Source organism: Jaculus jaculus, chromosome 12 (genome assembly GCF_020740685.1).
Source record: "Jaculus jaculus isolate mJacJac1 chromosome 12, mJacJac1.mat.Y.cur, whole genome shotgun sequence".
NCBI lineage: Eukaryota > Metazoa > Chordata > Mammalia > Rodentia > Dipodidae > Jaculus > Jaculus jaculus.
The window spans coordinates 39,124,172-39,142,767 of record NC_059113.1 but is presented as its reverse complement, the minus strand read 5'-3'; the positions used below and the strand labels follow the sequence as shown (position 1 = coordinate 39,142,767).

The 18,596-nt window shown below is 43.3% G+C and overlaps 2 protein-coding genes across 9 annotated transcripts in view; one reads left to right on the top strand and one right to left on the bottom strand.

Moving 5' to 3' along the window:
• The window catches only part of LOC101614608 (protein SCO1 homolog, mitochondrial), a 22,182-nt gene extending 18,199 nt beyond the window's left edge, over positions 1 to 3,983 (bottom strand). The window contains exons 1-2 of the mRNA XM_004663075.2: positions 3,967 to 3,983; positions 1,631 to 2,306 (exon numbers count right to left, since the gene is read on the bottom strand). Coding sequence (XP_004663132.2) covers positions 1,631 to 2,306; positions 3,967 to 3,983 — 693 coding nt within the window. The remainder of the gene's footprint in view (positions 1 to 1,630; positions 2,307 to 3,966) is intronic.
• Adprm (ADP-ribose/CDP-alcohol diphosphatase, manganese dependent) lies at positions 1,965 to 18,596 on the top strand. 8 transcript variants are annotated; one of them, XM_045130701.1, is made up of 6 exons: positions 1,965 to 2,060; positions 2,548 to 2,599; positions 5,871 to 6,213; positions 13,610 to 14,051; positions 15,095 to 15,211; positions 18,198 to 18,596. In XM_045130701.1, exons 3-6 carry the CDS (start codon positions 6,136 to 6,138, stop codon positions 18,497 to 18,499), a joined length of 939 nt encoding a protein of 312 aa, XP_044986636.1. In that variant the 5' UTR covers positions 1,965 to 2,060; positions 2,548 to 2,599; positions 5,871 to 6,135; the 3' UTR covers positions 18,500 to 18,596. The 8 variants fall into 8 exon arrangements, with proteins under 8 accessions (XP_044986636.1, XP_044986630.1, XP_044986631.1 ...); XM_045130695.1 differs by having other exon boundaries at positions 13,425 to 14,051; XM_045130697.1 differs by having other exon boundaries at positions 1,983 to 2,060; positions 2,548 to 2,625; positions 13,425 to 14,051.

Genomic DNA, 18,596 nt, shown 5'->3' with positions numbered 1-18,596 from the left:
TTCCAGTGGCTGGAGCCCCTGATGCACCCATTCTGTCTCTCACTCTCTTAAATAAATAAATAAATAAATAAGTCAAAAGAGTAAAGTGGAGGGCTGACTTAAGTGGTTAAGTGCTTGCCTGTGAAGCCTAAGGACACCCAATCAAGGCTCATTTCCCCAGGACAAACGTCAGCCAAATGCACAAGGGGGCACACGCGTCTGGAGTTCGTTTGCAGTGGCTGGAAGCCCTGGCGCACCCATTCCCTTTCTTTATCTGCCTCTCTCTCTCTCTGTCACTCTCAAATAAATAAATAAATAAAACTGAATTAAAAAAAGAATAAAGTGGAGATAGACTGAGGAAGAGACTCAACATTGAACTTTGGCCGCCACAGTATGCACACGTGTACCCACATACATACAAAGATATGTACATGCACACACATAGGGGAAAAAACCCAATTAGGGTCTGGAGATGTAACTCTGTTGGTACAGTGCTTATCTAGCATGTGTGATCCCCTGGGTTTAATAGCTAGCATAAAACTGGGTGAGGTGAACTAAGCCTGCAATCTCAGCAACTAGGGAGAGGGCAGGAGGTTCAGAGTTTCAAGGTCATCCTTCCCTACACATGGTGTTTGAGGACAGCCTTGGTTACATGAGTCCTTGCCTCATAAACAAAACAATTACTGGGTAGTGTTAATACTGAGATGAAGTAAAATGAATACAAGCGGGGAGGGACTTGCTCTGGCTTCTCGAAGTAACGGCTACAGTAAAGACATCTAAAATAGTGGCACTTCCTGCAAAGTAAATGGAGATACTTCTTTGTATTCTTTCAAGATCTAAAACAAGATGTTTGTGTCATCTAGGCCTAAATCGTTAAAATCTCCCAGCTCCACAAAACCCTCATCACTTATACGACAAGGTCAGAACTAGACTGGGGGAGAGGGGGCATACACACTGTCAATTTACACACCTACGGCTTTGTTTCAACTTCAAATTATATATGTAAACTTGGACCAACTACAGTAAGTTCTCTGACTTTTCGATCATGGAAAATAGCTGAGACCCTTAAAACCTACAACTGATTCTTGGAACAAATGTTAACTTATAATATGTGCCCAGATATACTTGGAGAGGGTGTAGATCCTCAAAGTGTCTCAGAAGCAAACCAGGAAGAAGCCACAAGACAGGTGTGCAGGCCCAGCTGAGGCCACTTTCAGGCTGAAGGGTTACTGACTTTCCCTGAAACGAAGAGGCCTGGAGAACATCAGAGGAATTCAGTTCCAGACAAGCAACTTTCTTTAACTCAGAAGCCCTTGAAGGAACAGAAACCATCTGGGGGCATCCTGCCATAGACAAGCTCGCTCGAACAGTTTCTGATTCTTGCAGAGCAAGGCCACAAACAGCTACACAACTCCAACCAACTTCCCTTAGACCTGCACCTGCACCAGTGCGTTTTCCTCAGGGTCCTCCTGATATGTTCAAACCCCAGCTCGGGGGTTCCGCCTCCATCCCGCAGGAAGGTTGCAGCCCCTCGCTGTGCTTAAAGCAACAGTCTCTCTCACGCACACTCTCCCTACACAGGCTGAGTGTCTTCTGAGGCTACGACGACCACAGCGTTTGCCGAGGCCACCGACTCGGGGTGTGCACTCACCCCAGGCTTCGTGGTGCGCGAGGGCGCCCCGCCGCCCTTGGGCTCGGGCCCGGGCCCGGATGGCCCCGGAGGCGGCGGCACGGCCGAGCTCCAGGGCCGGCGTCCCTGGCCGCCGCTCGCCGGCCCCGAGGCCCGCCGCAGCGAGACGCCCTCAGGGCCCGAGGCCGAGCCGCAGAGCCCGAGGCCGCGAGGGAAGACACGCCAGAGCAGGCCTGGCCGCCAAGCCGCCACAGGTCCCCGTACCAGGCCCGCCATGAGTTTACGGACCGCGCCTCCTCCGGCCCGCCCCGCAACACCGCTTCCGGGGCCCACTTCCGGTGTCGCTTCCGCTTCCGCCGGAAGTCGGCGGCGGTCGCTCTTTCCGCTGCGCCAGCTTCGGCTACCGTGGCACGGCCGGTCGTCCGGGAGCCCAGGGGAGACCCGGAGTGCGGTAGGTGGTTTCCGGCGCCCTCGGGGAGCGAGTCTGAGTTTGGGCCGTCGGGGGGCTGTGGGGAGGCGGCCCTGAGCGCCCCTGGATGCTCGCTCCGGAGGTGTCGGCCTCCTGCCTTTGGACTCTATGGCTCCGAGGAGAAAACACCGCCCTGAAGCCGTCTGGCTGCTCCATGTCCCGCCACCCTCGTCAACTCTTTCAGCCCTGTCTGGAAACCACCCAAGTGGAACGACAAGGTGGCTGACCCTAAAGTAGAATGCGTGGTACAGCGTGTTAGTAATCCTTGATTCTAAAAGAAAGTACTAACGAGGCTGAGTACCTGGAGTGTACCTAGCATTTGACATTTCAACCAGTCTGATTATAAAGAAAGCCCTGTCGAGGATACACTGTGTATCATCCAACCTTATCTTAAGTCTCCTGGGGCCCCAGAAGCTCCGCTTCACTTTTTGTGATTTATTTTATTTTTTTATTTTTATTTTTTTGGCAGGGCACGGGGAGGTTCCAATCTGGGACTGCTGTTACTGAAGGACCAAACCAGAGTAAGGCCATAACAGGCTTCAGAGTGGTTAGTAGGCCCAAGTTTCTGTTTCCTGGCAAGGCCTACGTTTTCTGTTAAGACATAACAGCTACTGGAAAAACCACAAACTGCCCCCCTCCAGTAAGGGCCAATTAGGAAAGACCAAGTAGATGTAATACATTCTGGTAGTAATAGATAAATGTGCTTAATGTTTCTTAACTGTAATATAACCAGTCAGCTTACAACATGTATGTTCTTGCTAAATGTCAACCAATCCATGTAGCTGCCACGTTGGAAATTACCGGACCAAGTACCTCACATTGTTGTAACTGCCATGTTGGAAATTACCCTTTTCTTTATTTAGTCCCAATGAAAGCTCCCAGACACCATTAGGGGCTCTCAGACGGACCCACTGCCTTAGTAAAGTGAGGAGTCCGAGCTTAAGCCCTAAATAAAGCTCTTTGCTGTTACGTATGTGTCCAGCTCTCTTGGTGGTCTTTGGGGACTCCGTGATCTGGGCATAACATTTTGGGGCACATCTGGAATTCCTAAGACCCCTAAGACCCCCGACACATTGAGCTGAACCACTAGCTGGTGTCTGTGTTTTGACTTTCAGTCTGTGTAAAAGCAAGCTTGCCCTGTAATTCTGATTTTGCTCTGTGATATGGTGGAGGCGCCACTGGTGACCACCCTGCCTGGGCTGTGGGTCCTGGGTGCTCCAGGCCCACCTGGAGGGGATTCAATCCTCTTAATGGATTTACAGAGAGGAAGCAGGCCACTCAGCTCCCATGGTGTGGCCAACTAGTCTAGCCAGATTGGTGAGCTGTAGGGTCTCACTTTCAGTTTTGCCTCCAGTGGCCAAGAGGATTTGTTCTTTTTCTGTGTGTATTCATTGTGATTGTCGGTTGAGTCGTGTTTGTGACAGTGACTAAAGAGATGGGACGAATGCAGGTGACACCCCTTTCTCTCCTAGAGGACCATTTCAAAGAAGTCAGGAACTGTGCTCATAATTTGAGCATAGAAATTAAAAAGGGACAGTTAAATGCCTTTTGCAGGAGCAAATGGCCAACTCCTAATGTTGGGTGTCCAACACATCATCTTTGGCAGACCTGGCCACCAAGACCCACCTTTCACTGTTGTTTGGCAAGACCTTGTTGAAAATCCTCCTCCTTGGCTAAAACCTCTTATTCCCTCTCAGGCCAGTCCTTCTACTGTTTTGATCCTAGAAGAAAAGAAGAACCTCCCCCCCTCCCCCCGCCCACCCCTCTCTATCCTGTTTTACAGGGGTCCGGGGAGACGATCTTATTTTCCCTCTACCCTATCTCCAACCTGACTTCCCAGAACCTCCCCAGGAACCAGATCAAGGGGGACAACCACAACCCCTGTTACCTGGTCAGACGACCCATCCCCCTTTGGGCAGTCCCCCACATACTTGACAGTAGGGTCCAACGGAGCCAGCAGGCTGACTCTACCCAGGCCTTTCCTTTTAAGAGTTTTGGGGCCCACTGACCAATATGGCAATCAACCTTACCACTACTGGTGTTTTTGTCACTAGTGATATTTACAACTGGAAGTTGCAGACCCCAGAATTCTCTGAGAAACCTGGGGATTTAATAGATTTATTAGATCCTATAATTTCACCCACTTGCCAACTTGGGATGACTGTCAACAGCTTTAGCAGATCCTCTTTACTACAGAAGAAAGAGAAAAAACTCCCAACTGAAGCTCATAAGCTAGTCCCAGGGGAAGATGGGACCCCAACCAACAACCAGGCTATAATAAACGAGAGCTTCCCTTTGACCAGACCTGACTAAGGTAAGGAGAGACTCCAGGTCTACTGCCAGACTCTAATGGGGGTCTCTGAGTGGCCACTAGGCAGCCCACCAATCTGGCCAAAGTTAGTGATGTGCAGCAAAGAAAAGATGAATCACCTTAGAAAGGCTTATAGAAGCGTATTGAACATATACAACCATGGACCCAGAAAGACCTGAGAATAAAACTGCAGTCATACTTAGTTTTGTCAATTAGGTGGCACCAGATAACAGGAGAAAAATACAAAAGTTAGATAGGTTAGCAGACAAGAGTTTGCGGGAGCTAGTCGCCTTGGCAGAGCTAGTCTATAACAATAGGGAAAGTCCAGAAGAGTGTCAAGCCCGTGCCTTGGCCTCAGCCAATGAAAAGAACACTCACAATTTGGCCAAGATTCTTCGGTCAGCCAAAGAAGTGGGACACTAGGTTAAAAACTGTCCTAAGAAGCCTCCACAAAGAGACTGGAGCATGGACCATATATGAGTCCTACATGGAGGAATTCAATGTTTAGGAGGGACAGGGTTCAGCCCCCAAGCCCAAGTAACCCTAAAAGTGGAGGGGATACCAATAAGTTTCCTAATAGATACTGGGATACAGCATTCAGTGCTGACAGAGCCTCAAGGCAAATTGTCTACCAAGAAGTCCTGGGTGCAAGGGGCCATTGGTATGAACCAATACTGATGGACTACCCAAAGAACAGTGGACCTTGGCTCGGGCCGGGTCTCCCACTCCTTCATGGTCATACCAGAGTGCCCCTACCCCTGCTGGGGAGATATTTACTCCCATCTGGGAGTAAGGAAGACAGAGGACCTCATTAGGAATGCTTATCTTAAAATATTAGATCTAAGGCCATTGCTTGAGGGCATCTCTAACAAGTGCTTGAGATGTAAACTCAATAATGCTGACAATAAACCTAAGAAACAAGGAACTTGGCTGAGAGGCTCCAGCCCATTGGGAATTGGACTTTACTCAGGTAAAACCAGGAAAGTACAGTTATAGATACCTTCTAGTTTTTGTAGACACTTTTTCAGGGTGGACTTACGCCTTCCCCACCAAACACGAGACAGCACAGGTAGTAACCAGGAAGATACTTGAGGATATTCTCCCCAGGTATGGCATGCCAGCTCTCTTGAGTTCACATAATGGACCAACCTTCATTTCACAGGTAACTCATGAGGTAATTAAGATGCTGGGGCCAAATTGGAAATTATGCTGTGCATATAGACCCCAGAGTTCAGGACAAATACAGAAAATGAACAGGACCTTGAAGGAGACCCTTACTAAATTAACCATGGAGACTGGCAGGGACTGGGTGGCTCTCCTCCCCTTTGCCCTTGACAGGGTGCAAAATATACCCTATATGATGGGACTAACCCCTTATGAAATTATGTTTGGTAGACCACCCCCTATCTTGCCTAACTTAAAAGCAGAATTAATTGCTGAGTTTGATAATAAACATTTGCTTGATTCCCTTGAAACACTAGCCCAAGTGCACAAAGAAGTATGGCCACACTTGCAGGCCATCTATGAGACTGGACCGCCACCGTTAACCCCACAACTACTGACCGGGGGATTGGGTCTTTGTGCGCCATCATCACCACGAGACCCTTGAACCTCGTTGGAAGGGATCTGACATTGTCATCTTAACCACCCTCACGGCTGTTAAGGTCGAGGCATCACCACCTGGATCCACCACACCCACGTCTGCCTAGCAGATCCCCTGGCTCAACCTGAGGACTACAAGCCACAATGGAAAATCGACCAGGAACACAGCACCCCGCTCAAGCTCCAACTCAAATGCTCCTGATCCTGACCATGCTCCTAGCTGTATGTACTACTAACCCTCACCTCCCCCACAACATTACCTGGCAGATTATCACCCCTAGTTCCAATCAGGTGATAATACAACGTTCAGAGGCCCATCCCCCCGGAACCTGGTGGCCCAATCTGACTGTGGACTTATGTTCCCTCTTCAGACAAGACCCTTGGCATGAAGGTAGGATAGGGATCCCAGGGTGTGGAACTCAGACCTCCATGCAAGAACTACAGAACACCTGCTTTTATGTGTGCCCAGCCTCTACAGATAACAAAAGGGCCTCAAAATGTGGAGGTTTGACAGATTTTTATTGTAAAGCCTGGGGATGTGAGCAGACTGGGACCTGTCATTGGATAAATAAGCTATCGCCCTCAGGCCTCATCAAGATCCAGCAAGGCAAGGCCATTAAGTGTACAGGCAACCCTAAATGTAACCCCATCAATATTTCTTTCACTGAGACAGGAAAGACAGAGACAAACTGGGATGTGGGGTTTACTTGGGGATTGCGACTCTACCAGTCGGGGTATGACAATGGAGTCCTGTTTACCATTAAGCGTCTTGAAAAGTCATTAGGCCAACCTGAGAGTCTAGGACCCAACAAGGTCCTTATCCCTTTACAACCCAGTTCACCCCCTAAGCCAAAACATAGCCCCCCACCCCAGGAATCCCAATCGGCGTAATTGGGACCAACCCACTGTTAAGATCCCTAAGGCTTTTGGTCCATCAAAAGACCCTCTTCTAGAGGTATTAGAATGATCTTTTCAGGTTTTAAATGCCTCCTGGCCTGATCTGACTGATTCCTGTTGATTGTGTTGTGATATAGTACCTATAATCAATCTTCCAACTCATCCCAATGTCACTGGCAGCAGAAAGTTAAACTAACTCTCCAGCAAGTGTCAGGGCAAGGCTTATGTGTCAGTGACATGTCAACAGCCTCTTGCTCTCCTTTGTGTAATCGGACTGTCATTATCAACATCACAGTCCCCTTGTACCTCATTCCCTCTGCATATTCTTGGTGGGCCTGTTCTACAGGACTGACTCCCATGCCCATACTCATGTCCTTAATAGCACCCAAAGTGTCTGTGTCCTAGTACAGCTAGTTCCTTGGTTGATCTACCACTTGGATAAAGAAATGTTTCAGAAGCTAAGCAGAGACATGACACAGGCCAAAAGAGCGCCAGTCACCACCCTAACCTTGAATGTGCTCCTTGACCTGGGGCTGGCAGGAGCAGGAGCAGGAGTAGCATCTCTGGAAATGCAGAACCAGCATTATTCTAACCTTAGAGCAGCCATTGATATTGATATAGAAAGGTTAGAAAGTTCCATATCTCATCTATAAGAATCTCTGTTCTCTTTAGCTGAAGTAGTTTTGCAAAACCGTAAGGGCTTAGATTTCATTTTTCTCCAGCAAGGGGAACTATGTGCAGCTCTTGGAGAAGACTGCTGTTTTTATGTGGATCATTCCAGAGTAAAGAATCTATGGCAAAAGTGAGAGATGGACTAACAAAACGAAAAAGAGAACTAGAAGCCCAGAGGTCAGTTTGAGTCCATATTTAACTGTTCCCTTGGCTCAACACTTTGATCTCTACACTGCTTGGCCCATTATTCATAGTACTCTTGCTGCTTACATTTGGTCCCTGCATATTAAATAAATTAATAGCTTTCATAAAAGAAAGGGTGGGTACAATCCAGCTTATGGTTCTTAAGTCACAATATCATCCCCTAGGGCCCGTTCCCTAACAAGGGCCCATGATTGGGCTCCTTTCATTACTAGAAGAGGGGGGAGATGAAGGACCAAACCAGAGTAACACCATAACAGGCTTCAGAGTCATTAGTAGGCCCAGGTTTCTGTTACGACATAACAGTTACTAGAAGGACCACAAACTGCCCTCCCAGTACTGGCCAATCAGAAAAGACCAAGTAGATGTAGTACATTCCTGTGGTCATGAATAAATTTGCTTAATGTTTCTTAACTGTAATACAACCAATCAACTTACAACATGTATGTTCTTGCTAAATGTCAACCAATCCATGTAACTGCCACATTGGAAATTCCCCTTTTCTTTGTTTAAACTCAATGAAAGCTTCTCTCAGACGCCATTCGGGGCTCTCAGATGGACCCACTGCATTAGTAAAGTCTGGAGCCTGAGCTTAAGCCCGAAATAAAGCACTTTGGTGTTGCATACGTGTCCGGCTCTCTTGGTGGTCTTTGGGGACTCAGTGATCTGGCCTAACAGTTACAAAAAAAAACAACAAAAAAAACCACTTCCTGAAGTTATGAGCATTGGTAGGGCATTTTGTATTCCTTGGGAAATGTTAAAATGCTTACCATCTTTTTCTTTTTTTGTAATGGTGCTGAGAATGGAATTCAGGACTTGCACATTCCAGGCAAATGTTGTACGACTAAACTCCATCCCCAGCCTGTCATGTGCATTTATGTCTCAGTATCTGTAGTCTTCACCCCCCCAGCCACACCCCCAGGTTTGCATTAGATGTGCAAAACTGGAGAAACAAAGATCACTCTTTCGCAGTCTTTTAATGATAGATTTGACCCTTATGTGACACCCCCCCCCACCCCCCAGGGGGACTTCTAACTATTGCTCCACTGATTGTTGCATTGGAGCATGGTTTTTATCTCTAGGTTTGGCTCCACTAGCCAGGAGTGCTGCTTCCCAACCCAGTAAGTGATGTTGTAGTTTAGTGTTAGTGTTTCTTTATTCCTGAACTGAGCTTTAATATGTACTCAAAGCTGGAATTCTTTTTTTCTTTTTGAAGCAGAGTTGGAGTTTATTGAGGTTTTTTTTTTTTTTTTTTTTTTTTTTTTTTTTTTTTTTTGCTGTTTTGTTTCATTTTGTTTTTGAGGTAGGGTCTTCATCTAGCTCAGGCTGACCTGGAGTTCATTATGTAGTTTCAGGATGGCTTTGAACTCATGGCAGTCCTCATTCCCTCTGCCTCCTGAGTGCTGAGATTAAAGGTGTGTGCCACCAGGCCCAGCTATTGAGAGTTGTTAACATAGATTTAAAACACAGTGGTTAATAGAGAAGAATCCAAGACCAGGAGTGTGAGCTTCTCAAGAAAGAGTCACACTTATGTCTTTATAATGTGATTTTGGTGGCTTCTGAAGTTATGTCTCAAAAGCCTGACAAGGTTTGTTTTTGTTTTTGTTTTTGGTAAATAAGGTTATATGTTGGATCTTGATGCCCTAGATAAGACAGGGCAAAACCATAAAACAAGGGTTGCACAACAAAGTTATAGCTCACTGTCATTGTAAATGAAGAATCTAGTCTTGTTTATAATTGGTGAGATTCCCAGAAAAATGGTAATACCACAAATGGTTTATTGTGCTTTTAACATTTTTTTTGAAGTCTCTTAAAAGAAATAATTGTCTGTATGTGAGCAGTCTTCACAGTGAATATCAGTTGTTTTAGAATCCTTGACTGGTGAGAGACTTCAATCAACTCTGGAATAAGGGCATCCTTTTCCTGCTCATGTCCTCATAATTTTCTTTCTATTTCTATCCTGCCTCATTTTCTCCCTCTAAACCTTGATCCCTTAATCTTAAGGGTTGATGATGAAGATCAATGGAACAGAGACATAGACTGTGCCTATCTGATCCAAAGGGGACATGGGAGTATGAACTTGAAGTGGTTGATCTTTCCATGGCAATGGAAGGGAATATCAAACCACATAAGGCATGCAGATGATTGTTATTCCTGGTCCTAAGATTCATATCAAAAACAGTAAGGCATTTTTATCATGAGGTGCTTCTTGGTATATTTATTTGGTACAGGAGAGAGAAAATGCTCTTGATATTAGAATGCTATTCCCCTTTTCTCCACTGAAGAATGCCGACTTGTTGCTTTTTTGCCCAGCCTTATTCATGACCCTGACCAGCTGTCTCTGAATGTAGACTTGTCTTCCTTTCTTGCCTCTTACCTTTTTCCTTAGCAGATCAAGGACCCTTGTGAAAACAAGAGAAAAGTTGATTCTTCAGCTCTCAATACTTGTTATCCAGTGAAAGTAAAGTGCCTGTCTTGTCCATAGTGTATGGAATATGCCTGCCCCTTACCCACTATCTTCTTAATCTCAAGAGAAAAAGGCCACCAGGTTCAGGGTGATTCAGTGATAAGTCCAAACATGATCTGAGCATTGATCCATATCTTACCCAAGGGAAAAATAATCTATGATATAAGGAAGAGATTTTTGTAAATGACATCATCATTGTCACTGGACTCTTGGGTTCTGTTTCTATTTTTTGCTGCTTTACTAGAAAAACAGGGACAAAAATTTATGGAAGGAAATGTGTTTATAGAAGGCCTGCCTTGAGGAAAAGAGAAATTTTTCTGTCCCAAATCTATTTTTAAGGAAGTGATGGGGTGTAAACATGTTGAGGGCTTTTAATGGAGTACCAGGGATTATACTGAGAAAATAGGTAGAATACCTCTGCTAGGAAATTTCTTTTAAAGTAAGTCAAAAGTTGACCCAAGACCTTCCCAGGGTTGGTACCTGTATTCTCTTTCTTGAGGCTTTTCTGCAAGTTAGCTATTTCTTAGCTAAGGAGAAGGAGTAATATTACAGATGCCTCTCTTTAGAATTGAGAATACCATGTGAAAAGGTATGGGTCTTTAGCTAATTGGAGGAAGGATTAAAGAAGCCAGGTTCTTGCTCTGTGTATATTACAAGTCTGTACAGATAAGGGAAGCCAGGCTTCTCTTATGGTATTTCCCTAAATGAGTCCTAATTTTTAGGACCTGATTACATCATGACTAATGAAAAATTATCAGACCCCAAATCACTCCCATAACCCAGTAAAAGGGCATGTACTTTCCATTGGTTTAGGACAGCCTCAATTTCTTCATGTTCACTTCCCCTTCTTAGCCTTTTACCTTTCACCTGAAGTTTTTGCCTGAAAAGCTCACTAGATCGTTCCTTAGTTTACTACTGAAATGGAAGATCCCTCATGCTCACTTTTGGCACTTTGAATTTAGGTTTGTTTTCCAAAATGATTTATTTAATAGCAAGAACTCCAAGTAAGAAGATGAATTTGCCCAAAGGAAAATTGGAATGCTGTTCCACACAGAACAGGAAATGAATGCTGGGTTAGTGAAAATGACAATTGTTAACTGGAGAGAAGATAATATTAATCAAGATTAAATAAATCTAAGGGATTCACAAAACATTATCACTTAAAGGTTCTGAGTTTAAATATAAAAACAGTCAATCAAGGTCGTCTGGCACAGCAGTAAGGGCATTCCCAGAAACAGCTTTGGTGATCATGCTCATGTGACATATTTGATGAATTCCTCCTGGCTAAATCTCCTATTAGTCTGTACTTGGAACCAAGGGAATTAGAGATTTTCAGTTGACTGAAATGAGGCTTATGTTTCTTATAATTGTATCTGAGTTTACCTTTTAAATCAGGTTTTCTTTGATGTATAAGACAGTAAGGAAAATACTACCTCATCACACATGTTTAGTGACTTGATACCCAATGGAGTGTTCAAGTGGATACTACAGGAAGAAAGGCAAAGATTTTTTAAAAAATACTCAACATATTTTTCAAGATTTCCATCTTTTTTCTGTTGTTGCTGATTGGGGTGAGAGAGAGAAAGGGGAGAGGGAGAGAGAGATGTGGTGAGTGTATATATAGCCACACTACAAACACACTTTAGGAATCCAGGCACTTTGCATTTCTTTAGGCTGGAATTTCAAATCTACCACCACACCTTTAGGGCTAGAACCTAAGCTCCGCCCAGCAACACCTCCAGCCAAGTGGCTGCAGATCTAAAATTACAGACTTTAATAAAATCCTGAATATATTGGGGGCCATTCATGCATACTATCTCACCAGTGAAATTCAAGAAGAAAACTGAAGTTCCTCATTGGGCAGATTACGTGGGGATCGGATCGTGCAGTCAATGACAACAGTTTCAGTTTTCGGGGAGCCACTGAGTTGTCATAAATAAGTCTAGTTAAGGTCTGACCACTGTGCTTGTTTAGAAGATGGATATGCTGAATATGGTGGTGTATTCTCTGTCAGTATTAGAAGTACACTTAAAACTGGGATTTCACATGTCTATGGAGGATTAAGTAGGAGCTCTCTAGTTATGTTGAGCCAATGACTAGAGATCAGAAGTCAAGGTAATTTTAGAAAGTGAAATAAATTTTAGAAACAATTTAGGTTTTCATAAATTCAGAAAGTACCATGGTAGTTTATTAGTGGCTATCATTGTAATAAGAATTGGTGATAATTTAGGACCTTGGTCTTCACTTTTTGTCATAATCATTAGTGCTCGTGGTTCTTTTAATTTTTTGTTTGTTTGTTTGTTTTAATTTTGATGTAGGATCTCTAGCTCAGGCTGACCTGGAATTCACTATATAGTCTCAGGGTGGTCTTGAACTCATGGCGATCCTCTTACCTCTGCCTCTCAAGTGCTGGGATTAAAGGCAGGTGCTACCATGCCCGGCCTGTTCTTGGTTCTTTTAGAATTATAAATAATCTATTAACATCATTTAAATTTCTTGCTGTTGGCCAGTGAGTCAGGGCAGAGATCACATTTAAGATGAAAAGATTGTATGTTTTGAATCTGGGATGGTGGTGGGGGGGGTTAATACTAAGAGAAGAAATGCAAATCTGGTTCTGATTAGATCCAGCTGTTTGCTACTCATGCCAGGGAAATACTCTCATTGGTGTCATGGTTTTTGTGCTGGGTATTTTTGTTTAAGATTATTCCTGCTTTCATCTTTACTCTCTTGTTACTTCAGATACAAAAGATGAGAAACTTATTTTAATGAGCTACTCATCAATGAGGAGACAATACCCAGCTTCTAGAGTAGCTCATGGTGGGATTCAGAGATCAAGTTTTGGTTCTGGGATGGGTGAGGGCATAAGGAAGTGTAATCACCTCAAATCCTGAGGCTTGGTGGAGTTATTTGATCATTCAATTTGAAACTAGTTTCTCACCTCTCCAGCCCAGAATATGATTTGTTAACATGATAGCACCCTTTTGTGGGTAGTTGCTCCTCTGAGTGATCAAAATTATCAATTTTACAGGGGAGAAAATGGAAGCATTTCAGAGGTCTTATATTTTAGAGCTAAAATATTGATTTCTAAAGCCCATAACCCTTTTTCCTGTTTAGTGAATTTATTACTATACTTATTTTCTTCAATCCAATGAGAATATGATATTTTTAACTTACCTGTCTTTTTCACTCTATTTAGCTTATTTAGAGACCTCTTTGGAGGTTATGGCTGAGAAGCTGAATCCTGACACCCAGACTGATGGCTCAGAGCACCTCTTTTCCTTTGGTGTCATAGCAGACATTCAATATGCTGACTTAGAAGATGGATACAATTTCCGGGGAAATAGGCGGAGGTACTACAGACACAGTCTTCTTCACTTGCAGGGAGCCATTGAGGACTGGAATAAGGAAGGCAGCATGCCCTGTTGTGTCCTCCAGCTTGGCGATATTATCGATGGCTATAATGCGCAGCACAGAGCTTCAGAAGCGTCTTTAGAACGTGTCATGAACACATTCCACATGCTGAAAGTCCCAGTTCATCATACATGGGGGAACCATGAATTCTATAACTTCAGCAGAGACTTCTTAACAAACTCTAAACTTAACACAAAGTTTCTAGAAGATCGGATTGTCCATCACCCTGAGACCATGCCTTCTGAGAGTTATTATGCTTACCATTTTGTGCCATTCCCTACATTTCGATTCATTTTGCTTGATGCTTATGACTTGAGTGTCTTGGGCATAGATCAGTCTTCTCCAAAGTACCAACAGTGCATGAAGATGCTAAGGGAGCATAATCCAAATGTGGAGTTGAATAGTCCTCAAGGTGAATTATCCCTTTGAGCTGAGAATCTAATGCTTTGTCTTTAAATTCAGCAGGAAGATGGATGATTAAGGTAAAAGTACATTGTTGATGTTGTTCAGGGTCAGGATTTCTCCAAGCCTGATGTCACATGGATTGATCCTAAGTACTGGTTCAAGCTTCATTTATTTAACAGACACTTGACATCTGTTCTGTGATGGGTACTTTATAACAATTTTTTAGTGGGAGGAATGAAGGATAAACAGCAGGTGGGCAGACAACAATATATTAGCTTTCCATCACTGACAACATATCTGAGATAATCAATTTAGAGTTAAATTTAGCTCATGGTGTGGAGGGTTTTGTCCATAACTGCTTAGTCTTGTCTTTGGGTGTGCAAAGAAATAGAACATCATGTCAGGATATGGTAGTAGCAAAGAAGAAAAAGGTGGTATGCAAAGATGGCCTGAGCTCCCATATCCCCTTTGAGGGCTTATTCCCAGTGACTTGACTTCCTCCTCCTAGGCCCTCTCTTAAGATCCTACCCACTCTCAGTGGTACCATGAACTGCTGACTGTGTCTAAAACACATGGCCATTGAGGAACATTTCAGATCCAAACTACAGCAATAAATAAGAGCAAGATTATTTCCATAGTGATAATAGCTACCAAGAAAAGAGATTGTGTTGTAGAAAAGGTCTAGGGGTAGCATTTTAGATTAGGTAAGTAGAGAAAGCCTCTCTAAGGGAATGAGTTAGTAAGCCATTATTTAGATGACAGGTGGGAGGGGAAATGGGGGATGGGCTAGCAGAAGTCCAAGAATATGTAGTAGAGCTCAGTGGATACAATACGGGGGTTATATTTTCTTTTCAATATAATGGACAACAAGCAAAGGAATGCCCAGGATGAGTTTAGGTAGAGTGTGACATTTATAGACCCTACATTTTATGATTTCCTATGTTGAGTCAATTGCTAATCAAATACCCAAAAGAAATCAAGTGTCCTTTCATTAGTGAACTTGAATGCCCAAATGATATTTGGCAGGTCTAACTTACTGAATTCATTCAGGACTTTGTGAGCCCCAGTTTGTCCAATTTAATGGAGGATTCAGCCAAGAACAGCTGAACTGGTTGAATGAAGTTCTTACGTTCTCTGACACAAATCAAGAGAAGGTGGTGATTGTGAGTAAGTATTTGTCTTGTTTTGTCTAGTCACACTGACAGTTTAGAAATCAGGAAGTTATCTTTTAAAGAAAATATTAATGATACTTATATTTTGATATCTTCTTTCTATAAAGTGGTTACTTAGTTTAAGATTTTTGTTGTTGTTGTTGAAACATACCCTACATCTTAAGTTTAACATTTAAGAATGAGCCAGGAAAGAATGGTAAAATGACAAAAAACAGCTTAACATGTTAGTGCCTCTGAATTTCCCTTGGAGGGTTCAAAGCTGAGTTTTCCAAATGAAGTGTATTTACATAGTAATTTTTTATCCAAGAAGTACCCCAAGTCTCAGCCCCAGAAGCCTGGCCAGCAGTGAAAGGCACTGCTACCCTCATGAAGCAAAGCTGTCATAATAAGAAACACATGCGCTAGACTTGGGGCAGTAAGTGCTGTGTTCTTCATCAGCCACAACATCCCATAGAAATCAGTTTGTGTCATCTTTGAGGCAGTTTGACAAGCTGTCATGAGCGATTATAGAGACCTGGGAGTGCGTAAAACATGTGTGCAGACTCATATGTATGAGTCTTTATGTAAAGAACTAAATTTGGATTTGCAGTATAGATGGTAGAATTTGGGGACTGACATCACAGCCCTTTTTTAAAACTCAGACAGAGAAGACTACATCAAAAGTGAGAGGATGGGGCTAGAGAGATGGTTTAGTGGTTAAGGCACTTGCCTGCAAAGCCGAAAGATCCAGTTTTTATTTCCCAGGACCCATGTAAATCAGATGCACAAGGTGGCACATGCGTCTGGAGTTAGTTTGCAATAGCTGGAAACCCTGATACACCCATTCTTGTTCCTTATGCCTCTCTCAAATAAATGAATAAAATATTAAAAGAAAAGTCAGAGGAGAGAATGCCAATCTGGCTCCATCTGTATGAACTGTGTGGTCCTGGACAAACACTAAATCCAAGAGCTGCAGTTTTCTCAGCAAATCATAAATATGAAAAGCCTTTTTAAAATGTTAGGCTATTCAGCAAACTGATAATATAAAATTACATTTCTGTCTATAAAGGCAGTTTTTACCTAGCAGTCTAGCTGTGATGAAAGAAAATCTGACTTGAGCAGGAGTGTTTCTGCTGCCATTTGACTGTCAGTTGTCAGTCTGCCCTCTCTAGTAAGTGGCCTCTGAAATGGATACTTGTGTCTCCTTTTGGTTTTCTACTACTGGATGGAGTGATGGAGCTGAAGAACATAGGAAGCATGATGTCTAATCCTACTTTTAAGTAAAGAAACTGAATCTCCAAGAATTTAACCATGTAGCTAGTCACACAGCTGCTGATCTAAGTGAGACTGATACCCACGTTTTATGTCAAGTCTCTGGCTCCTCTATCCTATATTCTCCCCTTTGCTTCTCAGTGATTGCAGTGTACTTGCCTGCCTTGGTAAACCTGAGTTATCTTATTTGCTGTAAGTTTAGAATCTAGATAAAGCAAACGTTTAAATAACTTCTCAGCTTTCTTTAGTAAGTTTAAACGTTAAATAGAAAATTCCTTTTGCTTTTTAATGTCATCATTCCTACTCAGAGGTCATTTTGAGTAAGTTGAGTTTGGCCCATGGACTTGGAAGGATGGAATGACTGTTGGGTGGGAAAGACTGCAGATGACAATGGCAGGTACAGCGGGCTGGGGCTCAGGTTTGGAAGTACTTAAGCTCAGGTGTATATTAGGTAACTTGTCTTCATAATACATTTCCTGTGATACTGAGGAGTTACTTCAGGCATGAGTTTTAAGTTCAGAATAGAGGTTTAGGCTGGATATAGATGTGGGAATTTAAAGAATATAAATTATCTTTAAAGCTTTGTAAATCACTAAGGTCACCATTCAGGCACTCCTGATGGTGCTGGGTAGCAGAGGAGAGAGCAGCAAAGGATATTGGAAGCCAGTGGCCACTGAGCTTGGAGGCCAACTAGGAAGACTTCACTACAGAACTGGTGGCTTCCTGGAGCCAGTAACCTCTAGAAGAAAGGGGTAACCAATTGTACTCTTTGACACAGGCATCAGTGATGACTTATGTAGTGCTGTCTTAAGCCTGCTATAGCTGGTGTTGAGTAGAGGTAAGAACATGCACAGGTGCTCAGGAACATACGCTTCCTTCTGTTTTACGGGTCTGTTAGCTACTACCACCCATCTTTAACTTGTAATATAAATGAGTGCATACTAAGCAGAAGCTTAAGAATACAAATAAGCAATAACAGGAAAGAAGAAAGCTATTAGAAGAAGCATAGCTTGCTGAGCTGTGGTCCGTGGACTTCAGAGTGAAACTGGCCTTGTACGTGGTATTGGGTTCATAAATGGCATTAGGGATTTAAAATCTCCTGACTTTTCCTCAGCATATTTCCTGTGGGGCCCAGTGTCAACCTTTTCTGCTTTAATAAGTTTTCCAATCTGTAAATTGCATATGGCTACTCCTCATCTCCTGGGATTGACCAATGTCTCCTGACCTTATTTCAGTTCTGTGGCATTGCTTTTATAATGACACATAGTCCATGGCTACTTCCTGTGTGTGTAACATTCCTACTTTAGGAAATTGATGAGAGTGGATTCCAGCACAGCATGTTTGAGTCCTGGGTCCCTTTGCAGATACTCTGCACAGGTGTTCTTGAGACTCTAGGACTCAGCGATTGCTACATTGCCTCTTTAAGTTTCATCTACCTCATATGTGAACCATTAACCATCCATTTTGTGCACCAGAGATGTGGCTGTAGATTGCCTACTAGGTAGCTCAGGCTGACTTCTAACTCGTGATTTTCCTTGAGGTGCTGGGATTGACAAGAGTGCATTACCAAGCCCGTGGCCTACTTTGTCTTATGAATTTTCTTGATCTCAGCCCATTTGGATGATATGTTAGATGTGTTTTTTTTTCCCCCTGAGTACTAACTTAGCTTTTTATCTTAATGAAAATGAGATGTTGTAAGTGACTCCTAACTTCTTTTCTTTAACTGACAGGCCATCTTCCCATTTACCCGGAGGCTTCAGACAGCGTGTGCCTGGCCTGGAACTACACAGATGCCCTTGCAGTCATATGGTCTCACAAATGTGTGGTGTGTTTCCTTGCTGGTCACACTCATGATGGTGGCTACTCTGAGGACCCTTTTGGTGTGCACCACGTCAATCTAGAAGGAGTTATTGAAACAGCTCCGGACAGCCAAGCTTTTGGCACAGTTTATGTCTATCCTGACAAAATGATACTGAAAGGCAGAGGCAGAGTTCCAGACAGAATTATGAATTTCAAGAAGGAACATTTTTAGTCTGGTTATCTATAGTTTGCCTTTGTAGAAAGAAAATGACTTTGTGTTTTACGTCATCACACAAAAAGGAAAATAAAAATAAAAATTCTCAGTCCCA